At 33.7% G+C, this 19,953-nt stretch overlaps 2 protein-coding genes across 3 annotated transcripts; one reads left to right on the top strand and one right to left on the bottom strand.

Annotated features, from left to right (window-relative positions):
- Positions 1-818: 818 nt before the first annotated feature.
- LOC110992785 lies at positions 819-9,038 on the top strand. Of its 2 annotated transcripts, none has more exons than XM_022258744.2 (6): positions 819-996; positions 2,191-2,287; positions 4,852-5,163; positions 5,525-5,702; positions 6,410-6,557; positions 8,325-9,038. In XM_022258744.2, the coding sequence occupies exons 1-6, from the start codon at positions 848-850 to the stop codon at positions 8,416-8,418; spliced, it is 978 nt and encodes a 325-aa protein (XP_022114436.1). In that variant the 5' UTR covers positions 819-847; the 3' UTR covers positions 8,419-9,038. The 2 variants fall into 2 exon arrangements, with proteins under 2 accessions (XP_022114436.1, XP_022114435.1); XM_022258743.2 differs by having other exon boundaries at positions 5,525-5,708.
- A 986-nt stretch (positions 9,039-10,024) lies between these two features.
- LOC110992799 (integrator complex subunit 13) lies at positions 10,025-19,449 on the bottom strand. The gene is made up of 13 exons (XM_022258767.2): positions 19,081-19,449; positions 18,932-19,006; positions 18,582-18,730; positions 18,288-18,434; positions 17,320-17,410; positions 17,113-17,241; positions 16,709-16,819; positions 15,393-15,553; positions 14,488-14,631; positions 13,639-13,789; positions 12,885-13,027; positions 11,823-11,971; positions 10,025-11,298 (listed from the first exon to the last, which is right to left on the bottom strand). Exons 1-13 carry the CDS (start codon positions 19,294-19,296, stop codon positions 11,069-11,071), a joined length of 1,896 nt encoding a protein of 631 aa, XP_022114459.1. The 5' UTR covers positions 19,297-19,449; the 3' UTR covers positions 10,025-11,068.
- Between the last annotated feature and the right edge of the window lie 504 nt (positions 19,450-19,953).

The raw sequence follows: 19,953 nt of genomic DNA, 5'->3' as shown, positions 1-19,953 counted from the left end.
AAAGCTATTGGGACAAAACCGCAATTCAAAATACATAGATGTATCGGAGTTAATACGTCCGGCTTTGTGGCTTTGGTTTCAATAAAACAAATCTCAAATTAAAAAGAGGGAGTATATAGCACGTGGCGATCTATCAAAACAACAAAGCCGATTGGTGTTACGTTCCACCCCGGTGATATGTACGCCGTATTACCTAAATGCCTTATGTACACCGCTAGTAACTACTTCATGACTACTCCGAGCTCAGTGTGTACTGCAATGCAACGGAAAATATGCGTGTTTACCAAAGTCGTTTCGGTAGAACGGTATCGTTGCGTCACGTTTAAGGAAATTGATAGTGCGGCGAGGTCGACGTGACTAACATAATTGCAATTTTACGAGCATTTTTATTTATCATATAACAATAGTGTTTTGTAAAACAGTGATATTTGTGATTATAATGTACCTAATCCCAGATTTATCCGATATTCCCTATGGAGGCCACACGATTGCGCGGTGCCACGACTCCAAGCGTGTCCGATATAACCTTGTTATGTTGAGTAAGTATGTTTTTTGTTTCAATCGCTTAAACATTCAAGAGTATTTTTGGTGTTACGCATAATTTATTTACTCTAATAGAAGGCCTTAAACTTATGATTGACGTTATTCTGCAGAATTATGTAGAAATAGGGCAGGATTTAGTGAAATAATTTTAAGTAATATTATCGAACGTCATAGCGAGACTCAACAAGATGGCGGCGAGTGGGGAGAGGGCGCCCAGTATGCCAGGTGCTGCCGCCGCGTCGAGTTCGGCGCTATAGCTAACTAAATAGGTACGCAGAGTGTTGTACATTTTAGAACGTTCACAATGGCTACCGCGAAAGACACGTCTGCTTTCTTTCGTGAAGCAGATGCTAAAGAATTTGATAGTGTTTTAAAGTTATATCCACAAGCAATCAGACTAAAGGCCGAGCAGAAAACAAAAAGGCCCGAGGAGCTGATAAAATTGGACAACTGGTAAGTACGACGTCTTTCTAAGGAGAAAATGCGGCCGTGGCGTGTCAATGAACTTGTATTGTGTGTGTATCCGTGCAAACTGATTTGATAGCTACCTCCCTCGCGGACTGCATCTCTAGTCCGCGGACGGCTCATTAAAATCACTGCGTCACGTGGGATCGATGTCAAATTGACACTATCGTTTTTCCTGAAGCCAGTGTGGGGGAAAATATCACGGCGCTTAGGCGTTATAAAATGGTGGCTGTCCTTTATGTATCGTCGCTCGTTAATTGCGTTTATTTCGTTCATACAGTCGCTTTCAATAGATAACTTGCTTGTTCCTTGATTAAATAACATACTGTAACTCTACTATTTGTATAACATTATTTTATACACAGGGATCAAGTTATAAAGCAGATGCTTTGTTGAAGAGCGTACATCCGTTCAAAATGGTGACTTGCCATTTAGCTTGAATTTTGTTCAATATATTTTCTTTATAACTTGATTATTACATTAGTCATCTAAGAACACATTATAAAACTCACAATTTAACAATTGCCTATTATAAATATGATAATTTAAAATTACATAGGAATAATATAGGAATAGATTATCCTTACAATGAAAATATATAAAAATAAATTCATTTCAATCAACTGAAGAATTAGGTTTCTTAATTTTTAATATTAGTAAAATTTGGCGGTTTGTGGTTTTCTGAATCTGTTTTATTTTGTAATTAAAAAGAATGTTATACAAGGCAACAATAATTGTGTAGAAATAATTTTTCTTGGTTTTAATTATTTAATCGCCAATAATAAAGCAAAATCTTATTAAAGTAGCATTTTTTTTTAATATTATGAACAGAATTTTTCCTTAATGCAGAATAAATAACTTTAAAACATTCTTGATTAAAATATGTTTTGTCTATTCATTAATTTAAAATACAGAGTAAAATGCAAATGCAATACACAGTTGCAACAAAATAAACCAGTTTAAAATTGACATCATTATTGCACAGACAATTACTAATGACAAGTCTCTACGATAAGAGTTTTGAATTGCCAAACTTTATTATGTAATAATGAAAAAAAATCTACTTATTTATATTGATGATATATAGATTTTTTTAAATACATGTGTCATGATTTGAATTATAATTTCGAAAGATACTCTTACAAAGCAAGAATTGGAGTTCTGATATTATTTTGTTTTCAGGTACCAAAATGAATTGCCCAAGAAGATCAAATCCAGGGGCAAAGACGCGCACATGGTACATGAGGAATTGGTACAGCTGATGAAATGGAAACAGGCCGTGAGTATCGTATGCTGGTTTTGATGTACTATTATGTAGACTACTCGTTTTATAGAGTGGGTTAGTCCTAGGCCCTAAGACGCATTTTTATTTTTGTTACCAAGAATCAAAACAAGCACATACAGGCTCAACGTTAATCTTTGGTGCAAAGCGTGTTTTACCACATTCGAAGCTCTGACGCACTCATTGTATTCAATTCATTGAGGCAGGTCGGGGCTTCAGTAAGGCAAAGTATATAAAAAAATTGAAGAACTATGAAATTTTCGCAATTATCAATAATATCTCTTTCTCTGCAAAGCGATCATTAGTGTTATCCCACCGAACCTATCCTGTTGGGTCCGAGGTATGCCTTCAGCCTACAATAAGTAATACTTCCTATATTAAACAAATCAAAATTAATTCCTTGTTATATGTAGAAACTATACAAATTCACTTGTGAAAGTCGGTAAATAATTTAAAGTTCTTTAAGATCTGGCACTCCCTTTATCGCCAAGTTTTAGATTTAAAAGTTAATGAACCATGCTCCATCCGACAATTTAAACCAAACCATTATATTTTACAAAATCGGTAAAAATAAACAACCTGAAAAATTACTAGATATTAAGTCTATTTTTTAATTTAAATAAAAACGTATTAATTAAATATACATAGTTTAACACATTTAAAAGTGTGTCTATTTTAACATAGTTAAATTGTTCCAGCTTGAATAAAGTATATTAAAATATTGCCTAAAAAAAATGTGTTATCTAATAATTTGAATGTTATATTTGGATATAAACATTATGCAAAACGTTTTCCGATAAAAATCCACATAAACATTCATTGTTCTAGAATGTGTAGACGAATTTGGTTTTTATGTTTATGAGCAGACGACATACTTTCAACGAACATTAAAATAAATTAGATGCAGTTTAAAAAAATCTATATAAAGTAATTTTAACCTATTTATTGCATCTATATTCTATATATTGCGTCCTCAATGCGTACGACGAAGAAGGTAAGCTATAGTGGGCAGGCTATTGATACCACTTAAATCAAGTTTTCAATCTTTGCGAACAACTGAGCGATTACAATTTTAATAATACATAGTGTAATTTTACGAGGGCAATTCTAAATTATAGGAAACTGTTTACGCGAAGTCGCGCGTAATGTACTACCAATAATAATTATATAGATTATAAAAAGAAACAAAGTATCTGTAGATTTTAAATATATGTTTTGTTTAAAATATTATAAAAACAACAATTTATGCCAGAACGTCATTATTAAAAATAAGCATTTTGCCGATTTAAAAACGCGTAAAATTAACAGAAATGTCTGTCATAATTTAAAGCACCACAACCGTCGGAACATTTTAATAAATATTTCTGAAGTTACAATTAGGAACTTTAGAATATAGAAAAAAAGTATGTAGAGTAGCAATCAAAATTAGTAATCCATAATTAATTTTGAATGTGTCAAATAAATGGACGGACAGAGACTACCGACGGCCGTAATACTTCAATAAACGGAAATTCAGAAACAAATTGATATGTACAAATCCAATACATTTGTGTTGTACGAGGGTCAAATTAAGAAGTTTTGTTTCTGAATCTTATCCTAAAAGTCGTCACTCTACGTGACTAGTGCGTAAGAAAAGTCTTTCACGTACCCTATGTTTCTCAGTAAAGTAGTTAAATCACAGTTAATTGAATCTCTAAACAGTTAATTAAAGATCGATCTTTAAAATTTGAAAGATTTAAATAAAGCAGCGTCGAAAACGTTTTATCTGTCTGACCGTAAGCCAAGTTGATTAATAATGTAAAACAGGACTCAGTCATGATTATTTCATTTGTTATTGTCATTTCTTCTCTGATCGTGAAGAACTGAGAGCTAGGAAATTCCGGGTTTTGTTTTATTGTAAATGGTTAGTCTTGCTGTCTAGGAACGTTTAGGAAACTCATTAAACGTTTAGTTCATTCACTTGTCTGACGGAACTTTAGCGACTCGATAGAATATCCATCTTTATTTAACTGTCTAGAGATTTAATTAACTCTCTGTTTAACTACTTTATTGCGACATATAAGACTACCATGGATTTTACAAGCGGTCATTATTATATCGAGAAATTGATTGAGTTAACGAAGCATTTTATGTGCGAATACATGGTGAAGAAAACCTACATCTAAAGTATTACAAATGTTTTATATACTTTATTTATTTGTTGCACCAACAGAGTAGACACTGATACATGCATGTAACACAAACACAAGCCTAGTGCTACCCCAATTATAGGCGCACACAACATTCTGATTTAATGAAGCTTATACACACAAAAAATAATCAAAATAAGATAAAACAAAGCAGAAATTAAAAACATTACAAAATTAGTTGAATAAAATTTATTGAATATCCCTGATAAAATCCAAATCACTAATTAGGTTAGCTGCTAACTTTTTGAAAATTGATGAGGAGTTTGAAATGATATCTATTTGGGTAAATTTACGACCCTCCCACTGCGATCCAATACCACCATCAATTTCAGTGTTATTATTTCAATATTGAGTGTTATGATATCTTTACAGCGGGGAAAGTTCTACCCACAACTATCATACCTCATAAAAGTGAACACGCCAAGAGCCGTGATGGCGGAGACAAAGAAAGCCTTCAAGAAGCTGCCGAACATAGAATCTGCGATGACGGCTTTAAGTAATCTTAAAGGGGTGGGTACGGCCACAGCCTCCGCGCTTTTGGCCGCTGCCAGCCCCGAGATAGCGCCATTCATGGCGGACGAATGCTTACAAGCCATTCCTGAAATGGAGGGAAGTGATTACACTGCCAAGGAATACCTCAATTTTGTTAAACATATTAGACAAGTCTGTGATAGGTTAAATAAGGTCAGTATATTTTTACATATTATGTGCTGTTGTTCTTTTAATATACTTTTAAGATAATATCGGGTGATGAAAGGAGATATGTTAGACACCGTCTTTAGTCGTGTGAACTAGAGAGAAGATTTGGAGCTTTTTTATACGGGATTCGTTCTTTATTTTGCTTACATCTCCACAGAAAATCTTACCCTTAGATTTCGACAATTCTTGACTGAAACGTGTCTGCCTAGGAAATTCAATAAGGTTGCTTATCTGGTTGAAATAGCCAGAGGTGTAAAGCTTTAAATTCCGCTGAAATATTTCATTTAATTTGTTTATTTTCATATAAATATTCCAAATATACAATATCAACATATATTTTATACAGGATCAAAACGGTTGTGGCAAGAAATGGTCACCGCACATGGTAGAACTCACGTTATGGATACACCACATAATATCAGACTTACAACCAGAACTACTCGGCAAGCCCCCAAAGGTCGCACCCACGAATGGGGGTTCGCCCTTGCCCAGCGACGAGAGCAATCTAGAACCGCCGACAAATGGTAATGGTTAGTATTTATTTCCAAATATATAAAGAGCGTACCAATTCTGAAAAGGCCGGCAACGCACTCGCGAGCCCTCTGGCATTGAGAGTCCATGGGCGGCGGTATCACTTAACACCAGGTGAGCCTTCCGGCCCGTTTGTTCCCTGTTCTATATAAAAAAAACAATACGTACATACAACAAATTGTGGGAAATACAATAGCTACACAGAACTCGCATATGATTTGTTTTAATAGATTTAAATAATTTTTGTAATGTAATTGATGTGTATGTATGTGTGTAAAATTTGTGAGGACATATTTTATTGTATAATTTTATGCATACACATTGTTTTAAAAATAATAAAAAATACCGTCAGTATTCTGAAGTTTATAGAAACGAAGTAGGAAAAATAAATTTTATACAATTTATTAAAAGCGGCATGCTTTATACTTGCAGCACGCTTGCGGTTCGTAAATTAATATATTCCACGGTAAGAAGTATATTAACAAACTATGAAAATGTTGTTCACTATTCCTAGGAGAAAAATGCGGTGCGATTCGAGCCGTTTCTATATTCTTTTAATCAATATAGTGCCATTACTTACACCTATTCAATCATACACTTACACTTATTCAATCATACACTTACACTTATTCAATCATACACTTACACCTATTCAATCATACACTTACACTTATTCAATTGTTATTTCTATTATCTCCAGGTAAATTATCATCAGAGTGCGCAGAAGACACAACATCTTGCACAGAAGACTCCATGGACGCAAAAGGCGCGTCGCCATCGAATCCTGCTACGCCAGCATCCCCCTCCGACAATTCTGACTCAGCGTTAAGCACGCCCCGAGCTAAACGGTATGTATAACCTTTAGTTTAAATGGGTTTTTCATAAACCACTTCATTGTAGGAATTATTATTATATTATTATAATTATATTATAATAATATATATTAGGTATGAGGGTGTGCAATTATTTAATCAATTACCATCTCAAATTCGCAATATTGGAGTGTTTGACAAATTCAAAAAGGCATTAAAGATGCATGTTCGAATGAACATAGCTGACTAAAATTGTTACGGCTAATGGCGACGTGTATCTCGCTCGTATATAATATATACATATTAATATTAAGTTTCTCATGTAAATAAAATATTTCTGTTTTGTAATGAGAAATAAAGTTCTTTAAACATTAAACATTTATTCAATCAATCAATTTTAATTAATAAAATTTATTTATTCAGTTTAGATGCGACTTAAGGCATGCTTATGAATGTCAAAAACGTTTACAAAATTCGCGAAAGAGCAAAACTACGCCATCCTATTTTATTATAATTGCCTTTAAATATTTACATGGTGGAATAGGTTACATAATTAACTAACACCATTGTTAAGACGTCACAGTAGTCATAACATGAACTGATTAATATAAATAAAACGATCATATTTTAAATGAAACTTTTCAAATGTAACACGAATTTGTTATCTAAGTGGTTGAGTTGTTTGTGATAAGCGAGACATTGCCATATCAAGTTATATTTGATATCTGTATTATAAACGACGACATATTACAATAATTTGATTATATACGGGTCTCCAAAGACACCATAGCAAGAAAGCAGCAATAGTATTTCAGAAGATGATACCTAGAAGTTACTGATAGAAATTCTATTCATATATACTTCTCGTAGTTATTATCGAAACAAGGCCATACTTTAAATGTTCACCATTGTTTCGCTAGGTGAAAGTTGAAGAGTGTAGCCAATGAATATTTATTAGCATTTGTACACAGGTGTGTAACCAATTTAGAACGATAGAAAAACCGATGCTGCAATAACCTAGTACGTTTGGTCTCCATTCATCATTTGTAGGTGATCAGCCTTGTGTTTACATAAGGTTCACGTCGATTATTTCTTCATCGTACAAGAGAGTGTTTCTAAATATGCATATAAAGTCCATTGGTGCACAGCCGGAGCCGTACTTACCGTTTAAGAATTTAAAAAAATATATACGCCCCAAATCATCCAATAATATCTCTATATAACACAAAAAAGTCAATTTCTCAGGTCCCTTGTAACAAGTAGATAAGTAAAATTTATTCTCTCGATATTTCATACAAAGAACCATTGACAAATGCAGTTACTGTGAAATAATTTACTAATTACGCTGCGTCATTTTTTTCTATAATTAAAAATAACCTTCCAACAAGTTACTGGGCTCAAAGAAATTTATTATAGCAACAAACGTGTAGTTTCAATCGGGACAATAATATCTGCAAAACACGTGGTCTTAATATTTTTTTTAATTTCAAACAATGTCTTTTGTGTTTGCCACGAAGGTTTTCTTGGAATACCCGAAGTCGGGGAACAATTAAACAATAACTCAACCCTACTTACTTTTTTGGGTATTACCAATTAGTCTGTAGATTAAAATATATTACTTTCTTGTATGTACTTTTATACTAGAAGTTAAGTCACGGTATTATGGCTCCAATAATTTAATTATTTAAAAACGCACTATTAATATGTATTTTGTTCTTACTGCATAAGTAAACGTTAAGAAGTTTAATCTTGATTTTGTCTCCAAGAGGTATTTAAATAACTAAATGTTCTATTATGTTACAGGCAAATAGAAGAAGCTAGTTCAGAAGAGAACTCGCTGGGTGACGCGTGCGACGTCGCGCCGCCTGTCAAGAAACTCCGAGAAGCCACGCACTGACAGCGCCCCCACCGAACCCGCGCGCCTATATAAATAGCTTAGACTTAATATTGTACCTAGGTAATTTATTTTGAAATTCCGTTTAATTTTAACTTAGATTAAGTTTAAGATTACCGATGAATTTTTGTAAGTTTTATAGGGTACCAATCGGATTAATCGTTTCACGGATGCGTTATGACGGGCGCTCTTCTGCCCTAGTGTGAGGTGACAATATCACTTATTGGAACCTGAATTTTTAGATCTTTTTGTAGTAACGATGTATCTGAAGCTATCAACATCGTGGTAATGAGCGGTGGTACCTTGTCATCCCACACTATGGGTACAATATTGTGAGTGTACGAGCGACTCGTGGGGCCTAGTTTAAGGTTTCGTTTATAATTTTACGTTCGCATCGCTGACATTCCAATAAGTGTAACGATAGGCGGCGAGGGTTAGTGGGGGAGGGGTTAGCCGCAACAGGACCAGATGCCTTGACGACACTCACTACATTGCCTTATAATACAGTCTGCCCGCAGAGTTTATATGCAACAAGATAATACAAAGGACGTGTTACCCGGGCACCGGGCACACGGGCCCACGATGTAGTTTTATTGAACAAATATAAGATATTAATTTTATAATGTCGCATTTTTATTTTACTCCTAAAATCTACTCTTTGATAATCAAAGAACATATCAGGTATATGTCGCAGCCAACTAGCTTAATTAGCCGTTCAATTAACAGCCTGGAAGATATTCAGCGTAGAGTTTGTTACAACATTTAAGAAACTGGCTGGCTAATGCTTAGGCCATTTGTATGATAGTCATTATTTGGCAGAAATAAATAGATACAACATATGACATAAAAATATTTCTTTTAAAATGAAATAGCTTAAGTCTAATACACATTATAATTGTTACTACACTCTTCCACTGTACTCTTGAATAACAATTCATGAAACTTTGTGAAGCACCATCAAAGTTGTGGTTTGCCGACGCCATATCGATAGATTGAAGAGTTTCGTCTCGAGTTTGAGTGGCATAAAGTGAAATTAACAGTCAACAAGCTAGGAAAGTAAAAAGTGAAACGTCATCGATCCAAGTCTATTGTCAATTTGCCTAGCTGTTTGATCAACTGGCTAAACATCTTCAGGGCGCTAGTTTAATGGCTAGGCTGTTGATTGAACGGCTAATTAAGCTAGTTCCAACATGCATAACTGTTTTCATCAACATATTTATTTATAAAATATTTATTCCTTTTCATACAAATATTTGACAGAGAATTTAAATTGTTCCATATATTTTGCAACCCTTCATACAATAGATGTCCATAAATTATTGATTTAATAAGATTTGAGTATTTTTACATAATGTAGTAACACAATTTCTAACCGAATAATAATCACATAAATGTGAATTTAAAAAGCTGTTTGAAAAGCACATAAAGAGGGCTGCAGTATTATTTTAAATTAATTGAATTTTCCTGTAAAAAAACCTCCGGTATGCGATAAATCAATTAATTAGTGTCAGCCAGTTGCTAAATAACTTCAGTAGTCCTAAATAATGAACACTATTTCAATTTTTGTATATCTCAAATTTAATATAAAAAGGACAAAATCAAACAACATTTTATCATAATATTATCTTTTATTTAATATAATGTGCTTTAAATATAATAAGGCACTTGCATGCCCATGCATTGCGCACAACTATAGTACGGACGCGGAGCACGAAGAATTTCGTACAATGACCTTTGGGCCTACTGCCAGTGGTTAAAAACATTTTTTTTATAAGTACGAATATGAAAAACGGTAATTTAGAATTTGAGTTAGTTTTGTAAATAAGATCATCGACTTAATATAGGTAAGTACCCAAGGATAGCTTTTTACCCGACTGCGCCAGAAGGAGGTTTATGTTTTTCGAGTGTATAATTCTTTGGCAAGCTCTGCAGCCTGAACGGCTTGATGGATTTATAAAAAGGAAAAGTTATGATTGCGACTAAGATTTGGTAAAAAAAACAGAAATACTCATAAAAAAACATTTAATTTTAGTCAAAGTCATCTGTTTCTGATGAACTATCAGATGTTTCGCCAGATACGTTGATTATGAAAGAGTCAACCGTTTTATCTATTTGACTATCCAATCCTCCAAATTTTAATTCTTCTTGTATGACGTGGCTTATGCAGTTTTGCCATTTTTCAATAGTGATACTATTAAATCTTTCTTGAAGTATAAATTCAACGACCAAACACACATACACCACTCACAATTCACGTCTTTATGGTTATGACTAAAAGGTTTACAATCTCTGAATACGGCGGTCACTGCATCTGTGTGAGCGCAACGGCAATATGTTTATGCGCGAGCGACAAAGACATAAGATGAGGGGTCATTCTACGAAATTCTTCGTGCTCCGCGTCCGTACTATATATCCTTTTATCCATTTTTAGGAATACCCACTTCGCCACCACACTTCGTGTACATTATGAGGGTACTTAAACTTTTTATTAATAAATCATTTGTTGTTAAAAATAATTGAATAAATCCGATAATTTATATGCATAAGAAGGTAATCGCTAACAAGGGATCCCTTTCAGGTAACCCCAGTCAGAAAAAGGGTATATGCATCGGTATGTGCATCAATAATATATTACAAGTAAATTATACGCTTTCTAATTCTGAGTTTCAACATCCTGCTGCAATTGTGGGTAGAGTGTTGCTATTCTGTTTCCAGCGGTAAGACGACCAGCGAAGTCTGGTCTCCGTGGCGGTCTGGGCGCACCTAGTAGGGCGTCCAGGGCATTTCTGGGTGCCCACACGTCGCCATTACCATTGCCAGCCCCGACGGGAGATAATGGCGAATCTGTGGTAGCGCGTATTACCGTCGCTCTTGACGATTCACCTGGAATATTTATAGTGTTAGAAAACATAATAATTACAATATATTATATATAGCCTTAAAAAGAGTTTGTTATAGAAGCAGCCCTGACAGGTATGCTATAAAAGAGTCCCCATAAATGCTATTAAATATAAAAAATAAAGTTTTATTAAGATATATATACTGTATAAAACTTAGATTATGGATTAACATAATATATATTACTGCAGACGTACAAACGTTAGTCACGTGACACGAAACGGTAACTGATTAGTCTAAATGACGATGACGTAGACTTCTTTTGAAACATGTTTAACGAGTTTTATAATTACACAAATACGATATTATGTGTGTTTGTGTAATGAAGAAAACTTGAAATTTGTTTCCGTGTCGTCACAGTACGTCATAGATCGTTATAACAGGTGCTTGAAATTGGTATTGTTTAAACCCTTTAACAGAAATAATGAAAAAAAATTGTTTATGTTCTAAAGTCACCAATCAATAATCTGTGGTTTTAAAAATAGCCCATAATAAACAAACACATTTACCTTCATTACTATGGTTTTGCGACTTACACTCAAGTAAGGTCCGCAAAAGAGCGCGATGTGGGCTGGAGTTAGAATGTGCCCGTACTAGTGCCTCAAGTTCGCCCCATACTTGTCGCCATTGTTCCTCGCGACGCCCGCTCGATTTACCCCTAAATTTTGAATAAATTAAAGTTTGACTTTCAAATCAAATTATTACTTTTAGACCTCCGGCTGATGCCTCACACTCAAAATGCTGATCACCTCTCTCTCTGATAATCTGATTTTCATTCCGTAGAGTTCTTCTGACATATCATAAGTGTTGCACAGAAAAAGAGTAAAATTTGACCCATCGGGAGAGAAATAAATGCCACATATTTTTTTGTTTTAAAAGTAAATTTTAATATTTACTTACTCAAGTGACCTATTACAAAAATTACAAATATTAAAATATCATGAACAATATATCGCATTTACTTTAATAACTCTATTTTATTTTTAGCTGGCATCACTACCTAATAATTTCAGGTTTCGTAAACCTTATTAAAAAAATGTTATTTTTACATGTTTTTTTTATGAAAAGGGGCTTAAGTGTCACTGACCGTTAAACCACTTTTCATGTGGAGCACCGCACTAAACAAAATGGATACATTCACTAACAAATAAAATGTCTGTGTTGAATCACATGTTTAGACTCATATTGAACTTGAAAAATGTGCCCCGCCAAAAATGTTTGTAATCTCTGACATGTCAAAAAATAGACAGCTGTCAGAATTCTACGGAATTAAAAATCAGAGTATACAATATATACAAAATATAAAACTTATTAATTCGGGTTCCTCACAAACTAGACTCTCATATGTCAAATTAAATATGTACGTTTTTTACTATTTTTATTATAATAATTGAGTGAACGTTAAATTATAATAAAACTGTCTTCTAAACCTTACTTATGATTGAAGTAAGTAAACACATTTTTAACAACACATACTTAAGTACAACTAAACATACTAAGTGGCAACTTCAATACGTCAAAAACGTTGAGTGTATCTATTATAAATGAAATTATATGTTACTGTATCTGACCTCAAATTAGCTGGTAATTGCGCGGAAGGGAACTCATGTCTCGTCTCCATTCCCAATAATGAGAGAAGCACCCCACGACACGTTTCTACTTCGTCTTCCGTTAACGATTCTTGAACGACTAGTCGTGTTAGGGGTTCCATTACCTGAAAAAAATAACTATTAAGACTTACATTTTAATAAAATAATTGCAATTAATAAACTTGGTTTAAACACGCTTTTCTGAACTTAATATAAATTATAAATATTAAGCATTTACGAGTGAATGTAAAATAGTTACAATTATAAATTGTGCCAACAGTTATTATTAAAGGTTTAAGACATATCTTTGATAATAGCTGGTTCGAGTTTATAAGAATTATATAATAGGACAATCTGGCCTACGGGACGCCCATAAAGGGCAGTCAGCCCATGGACAACAATTTTTTGTGGGTGCGTTGCCAGCCTCTGAGGGAAGAGTACACTCAAACTTTGAATAGGAGGATACTTTGAAGGTTGCTCCACTTTTCACTTCCAGATTCGATTCCACATTTCTTGTGAAACGGGCTGTTGAATCAACCAAAACAATTCTTCAGAACACGTAGTATAACGTTTCGGTACCACCAAGTGACTCATTAAACCTTAAATTTGCAATTTATGTGGTGTAAAGTATCGGAAAGTCGAAAATAATATTAGTTACGTAATACTTGAACGCTCTCAAAGGAGTAAAAATTAAATAATTTTTAATGCGTTAGTTGTTCATTGTTAAAATACTCACAGATCCCAAGTTAAATATAAGCGTGGAAGAAATAGTGAGCGGCCAGTACGTTGTATGCCGTTGGAGCTTCGTACGTGCACGCGTATTCGAACCACTCCCTCTTAAGGGGTGAATTTTGTTTTGTTGCATTAGGGCTCCGAATTCCTTTATTCTAAAAAAACATTTTAATATTTGAGGTCCAAAAATTAGTTCTTTTATTTTAAAATTAAAATAAACAAATCAGTGGCGCTACAACATCTTTTAGGTCTTGGCCTCAGATTTCTGAATCTAATTCATGATCATTTTTAAATCTAATAGGCAAGTCGATCAGCCGATACACATCGTCGACTTTTTGATTCTAAGACATGTCGGATTCCTCACGATGTTTTCCTTCAGCTTTCGAGCGAATGTTAATTCGCACATAGAAAGAAAATTGGTGCACAGCCGGGGATCGAACCTACGACCTCAGGTATGAGCACGCTAAAGCCACTAGGCCAACACTGCTCATTTTAAAATTTTATGGTCCCATAATTAAATTTCATATTTCACCTAAACTTAGACATTTCTTTGTCGAATAACGGTTCATTTTGTATTCAAATTTAAATAAAAAAGGGAGGCAAAAGGCAACCAAACAAAATTACACATGTTAAATACATGAATTAAAAGCCAAATAAATAATGATTTTTTAGCAAGTATCCCGATTTTTGTTTTAGATTCTGTGCATATTGTGTTATTTTATTAACTATTTTGCACTATACTGATAGATTAGTAATTAAATGAATATAATCTATATTTATATTTTATAGTTATATATATGCATTGCTGTGCTTGTTAGTAACTACTAAGTAAACTAAAAATGAATAAATATACCTATAATCCGTGACTCTCCCACCAGCCCCCTCTGATAAAGCGGGTGGGTCTTCATATGGAGTCCTTCCACCCAATGCCCCAATCCATAATTCGCCACCCTGCGCTGCTAAAACATGGGATGCTGATCTGCAGCCTGCTTTTCTTCTGAAAATTAAATTTTGAAATTTAGTTCGACACAATCATAGTGGAGCGACATCCCCTTGATTTTTGAATCTATTTCCTGATCTAAAAGGCAATTTATTCATCAGCCTACATGCCGGTTTCATCACCAGTTTTCCTTAAGTTAGATGAAGTATGAATATGAACGGTATGGATATGCTTGCAATTATTTTGGACAGTAATAAATAAAAAAAATATGGACTATCTTATGCAGTACTCATAGTAGGTAACCGGCAAAGTCTAGCAAAACGGTTATCGGATCACTAGGGACAATTACTTTAAGGCTTTTATTAATACTTAGATCAGTAGCTTGTATTTAAAGAGATCTATTTATAATTTCGGTAACAAAGTGTATTTATTTATTTATTTAGAAACAAAACAGATACATCTTTACAATAAAAATAAATAGGTTTCACTAAAACATGACAACGACACATATACATGGAAGAGTTAGGACAATAACAGTTTTTTTTTGTTTTTTTTGTACTTATGAATGTGGAAATTACTTTAAACTTAATTTTACTATCAGTACGCGTTCTATGAAATAAAAAAATAAATAATAAGTAGTATGAATGATAAACTGTTATTTTATGACAAAATTTTAATTTTTTTAAATAACATGCTACTCCGCCTAATAGAAACAATAGAAATAACATCATTAGTAGTTTAATTATAAAGAGTCGTCCAAAAAACATACAACATATTTTTCTGTGTATTTGTGGTAAAAAAATATTTGAATATCTTACGTGGGCACCTCCAATGTGACCGATCGCCCATTTAGCAAGAAGTTCACGAGACAGGCGGAAGGACGCGAGGCGACATCCGCCGGAGTCACCCTCCACAATGGCCCATTGCAACCCCCCGCCCCCCCTTCCGCACCCCGTGGCGTCCACCAACGTAGCACCACCTATATTGCATTATACGGATAGTGAACAGAGTGTCTATTGAGGTGGACCTATTTGTTTGTACACTGGCTGAGTTCACAAGAGTTGATAGCTATACTGTTAGTTATGGATAGATAGATTTAGGAATATAAGTTTAATTTTTTAATGTTTTTATCTAGAGTAGTTGGTGTGGGATTTTGGAATTCTATCGTATTAGTAATTACTGTTAAGATAGAAAAATGTAGTGAAATTAATAAATAAATTAAAAATATTCAAACATTAATATTGCTGTGGTTTTTTTAAGTCCAATAGAAATCCAGTGGCGCTAAATGGTTCTTGGCCTCAATTTGCATCCGACTCACACGGATTTTCTTACGTGTGAAATTTGAAAATTTAAAGCTATTCGAGTATATGAGCTAAACTTAAAAGAAATTACTTTTAAATTCCAATCGAATTTAGTTTACAAAAATTCAGTGATATTCAAATATTACGCGTGATAAAGATCTCTGATTTTTCATTCCGTAGAATTTTGACATTTCATATTAAGTGTTGCTACTAAATAAGTTCCGACAAAAGGCACATTTTGACCCGTTTCAGAGCAATAAAAAATTAAATGCTACATATTTTTTTGTTGAACCAACAAATAGGTTAATCTAAATATTTACTTAAGTGAGCTAATACAAATATAACAAATATTTCAATATCACGAACAATATATCGAATCAATTTTAATTACTATATTTTATTTTTAAACTGGCATCACTGCCTAATAATTCCAGGTTTTGTAAACCTTTTTAAAAATAAGATATTATCTTTACTTGTGTAAAGTTAATATCTTATTTAATGTTTTTTTGTCATGTAAAGGGACGTAATTATCACACCACATTTAATGTGGAGAATCGCACTTAGTAAAATGGATACATTGACTAACAAATAATTTGTATGTATAGACTCAGATGTTCACACTCGTATTGAAATAGAAAATTATTGTGCCCGGCCAAAAAGGTTTACCATCTCTGAAATGTCAAAAAATAATAACTGTCAAAATTATATGGAATTAAAAATCGGAGTATGAAACAAATCATCTAAAAAAGCAGCAGGCGAAGCCAGTGTTGGGCTAGTGGCTCTGGTGTGCATATCGTAGCACCACTGGATTTTATTATGCTAGTAAAGCTTACCGATTCAGTCGCTTCGGCAGCGGTTTGAGAAGCCCGAAGCCCTGCATGGGCCTCCGCTGAATGTATTATCTCCACATCGTAATTTGCACTAGAACTAGCATTTTGCTCTTCCTGTAATTTATCATTATGACTATGAATTTCATCATAAAAAAATTAATACTCATATTTCGAAAACGAGGATCTAGGATCTTAACTTCCTTGGATAAATAAGAACCGCAAGACATTTATAAATAAAATAAAAAGTGTGTATTCATGTAAAGTACATATGCAATTGGGGACCCTTTTAAGTAAAAAATACTTGTGTGTTCCCAGCTCTTCCATAAGAAACATAATGTTATCGTAAAAACTGATAGTCGTAACAGCCGATGACGTTGGCTTTCTAATAATAATAGTTTTAAACTCACTTTCATAGGAATACCAGTGACTGTGGTTATTGCGAGCCTATAGTGTGGAAGTACCAGTTTTCCTAGTAAATTGGCTAACGCGCTCGCTCTACACACAATTACTTCAACGCCCATAAGACCGCCACCCATCTGGAATTATTGAAACATATCTCATATTAATTAAAGGAAGTAAATTTAACACAGACCAGATTTAAAAAATAGAGGTACCTCTGTAAGCGGCTGATTATTGACTCTTGTGTCAGCTTTTTCAGGTGTAACATTAATTATAACTAAGTGGCAATAATGTACTACCAAAGACCTGTAATTAGAAGCAGTTTTAAAGGAAACAATGTTATAATGTTTATCACAATACAAGTTGACGAAATTTACATCGCCAAGGAGTTTCTATTCATTTTTCTATAGTCTTTGGCAAATAACTTTTTCCTTATCTATAAGATAGGTTCTGTGCATTTCTACTTTCTTATTCAGTTCTATTTCGTTTTATTAATTTGGATAAGATAAGATAATACTCTGCCTGCCAGGTATTCTTCAAAGATTTCGATCGCATATCCGATTCCAAAAAATAGCTATCGCCTAATAGAGCTATAACTTGCTTGTTCTCCAAAATAATGGAAACCATTATTAAAGGCCAGCTTCAGAGATATCTACCAGCTGATTAGCGATTTCATTGTGGTCCTTCGGCTGGTGACGTCTTAGGTATCTAATACATAGATGGAAAGAGGCAATTGAATCCAAGGAAGAGACCAAGGTTGGAAATATCGAAAGTCTTTAATTGGATGTGGCATAAAGAGCTTTTCTTGAAGCTTCCTTAATCCATAAATTATGCTCTGAAGCTCTCTGGCCAATACGAGCATCATTGACGGAGCATGGTCTGAGCTTATCAACTCTTAAAAGGCCGGCAAGGCATTCGCAAGCGCTCTCACTTAACATCAGATGAGCCTTCTACCCGTTACCACCTAATAACTGCTTCAGCATATAAAACAGATTATATATAGAACATTTCACAAATGTTTTGTTATTTCAGTACACTTCTGGATTACTTTTGATGATCATAAATTATTATTTTTTTATCACAATTTTTAGAAAAACCAATTATCTTTATTGTTCTATTACATGAATTATGTCAGGATATTTTAATAATTTTAGAAAAAAAAAAATAATATTTGCCAACTTACTGTGTGCTTGTAGATGCATCAGTAGTGGTGGGTGGCTGAGCAGCCGAAGCCTTCTTATTTTGTTGTACAAGGGTATTGAGGGCAATTTCAGCTAAACTTCTTATAGAATCATCATCCCTTGCACTTGTTATACATATTATGCGACCACTGTAATTATTATTTAGTTAAATATTAGATTAAGATCATGTCATATAGGCTAAAAAATATTGCAGAGAAAGTCTGTCTACATAAGACATCAAGTATCCATTTTCCAAGCACAGATTGGTCTCTTTCAAATTTACATATTACAGTTACCGATTCTGGAAGAATCGTCTTTCAGTAGATGGCTGTGACGATTGTATGGGTGAGGCCTCAGCCAGCGACTCAATAGCTGCACATAATCCCACCACGTCTCCACCGGCACCTCTTCTTACTGGGCCCACTAAGCATAGACCATTTAAAATCTACAAAATAGAAAATAAAATTGAAATAATAACATAACAATTACAATCGCAGATTAAAACTTTCTCATATAAAGTATTTATTTAACAATGATAAGTAACATGGAAATGGTATATTTCATATAGCATTTCCATGTTTCTTATCATGCATCATCATCTTTTATTATGCATTTATTTTACTTCATACACATTATCCATACTTACATGAGTTAAATTTTGCTGAGCTACTGCCCAAGTATTAAGGATATGAGCAGCTGCATCACTTACTATGAATCTCACCTGAAAGTAATAAATGTTATTGTTAAAAAGCTTAAACTTTAATGTGTATACATCAAATATAGAAGCGAATATACCAATTTTCCTTCGGGAAACAAATCCCATACGATTCGACAGTATTCTACGGAAGCTTCAACACTGCAAGTCCACAGAGATTTGCAGATTGGCGGTAAGGGTACATATCCAGCACCCCGACTTTTAGAAACATCAAAGTCTATAGAGAAATCAGAAGAAATCCCAAAATATGGAGTATGATCTAACACAAAAATTGTTTTGTGATTTGTAGGAAACATTTTAAATTTTACTTGTGATACATAATACAAATCTACGAGGTTTACATACGATTTGATGTTACATAAAATTATTTTTGTGCGAATATATATTTTTATTAATTATGAATTATAGAAAGTTATGTTATTTTGTACACACACAAACGTAAAGCGGCACATTTAGTTTAGATAGTTGACGTAACGTCAATTGTCAATTGTCAATTTAGAACCCCGAGATGCCGTGGCCTGAGAGTTGAGACAATGTCAATTCTCGATAGGCGTCACTCTTTAACGTCAAATTGGTATGAGAATGATAATGATATTCATATAAATTCGTTTAGTATTAGGGATGGCGATTCTTTACGAAAAAGATCGATTTTTAAATCGATTCGAATCGTAGTCTAATGAATCGATTCACAAAAAAATCGAGGCCTACAAAATCGATTCTTAAAAAATCGATCTTTTTTTCAAGTTTGCGTTTCCAAGGGTCCCTTAGTTTTTACGTCCTGGTGACAATATTTGCATGTGCCTCCGAAGTCTTTTTTAATAAAATGATTCCATAAATCACTTCTACCCGACATGCTGAAAAAATATATTTATTTCTTTTTTTTCCCATTTATTATATGTATTAAACTTGATAAACAATGATATTTTAAGTAATTAGTCACTAGTTTCGAGTAA

The sequence above is a fragment of the Pieris rapae genome, chromosome 15, assembly GCF_905147795.1.
Source record: "Pieris rapae chromosome 15, ilPieRapa1.1, whole genome shotgun sequence".
Classification (NCBI taxonomy): Eukaryota; Metazoa; Arthropoda; class Insecta; order Lepidoptera; family Pieridae; genus Pieris; species Pieris rapae.
This window is presented reverse-complemented; position numbering and strand designations above follow the sequence as displayed.

Coding starts and splice junctions, on each gene's coding strand:
- LOC110992785 (XM_022258743.2), top strand. CDS start 848: ATGGCTACCGCGAAAGACACGTCTGCTTTCTTTCGTGAAGCAGATGCT. Junction 5,709..6,409: donor ACCGCCGACAAATGGTAATG/GTTAGTATTTAT, acceptor TATTATCTCCAG/GTAAATTATCATCAGAGTGC. Junction 6,558..8,324: donor AGCACGCCCCGAGCTAAACG/GTATGTATAACC, acceptor ATTATGTTACAG/GCAAATAGAAGAAGCTAGTT.
- LOC110992799 (XM_022258767.2), bottom strand. CDS start 19,296: ATGTTTCCTACAAATCACAAAACAATTTTTGTGTTAGATCATACTCCA. Junction 18,435..18,581: donor AGACGATTCTTCCAGAATCG/GTAACTGTAATA, acceptor TAATAATTACAG/TGGTCGCATAATATGTATAA. Junction 13,790..14,487: donor GGGAGAGTCACGGATTATAG/GTATATTTATTC, acceptor ATGTTTTTTTAG/AATAAAGGAATTCGGAGCCC.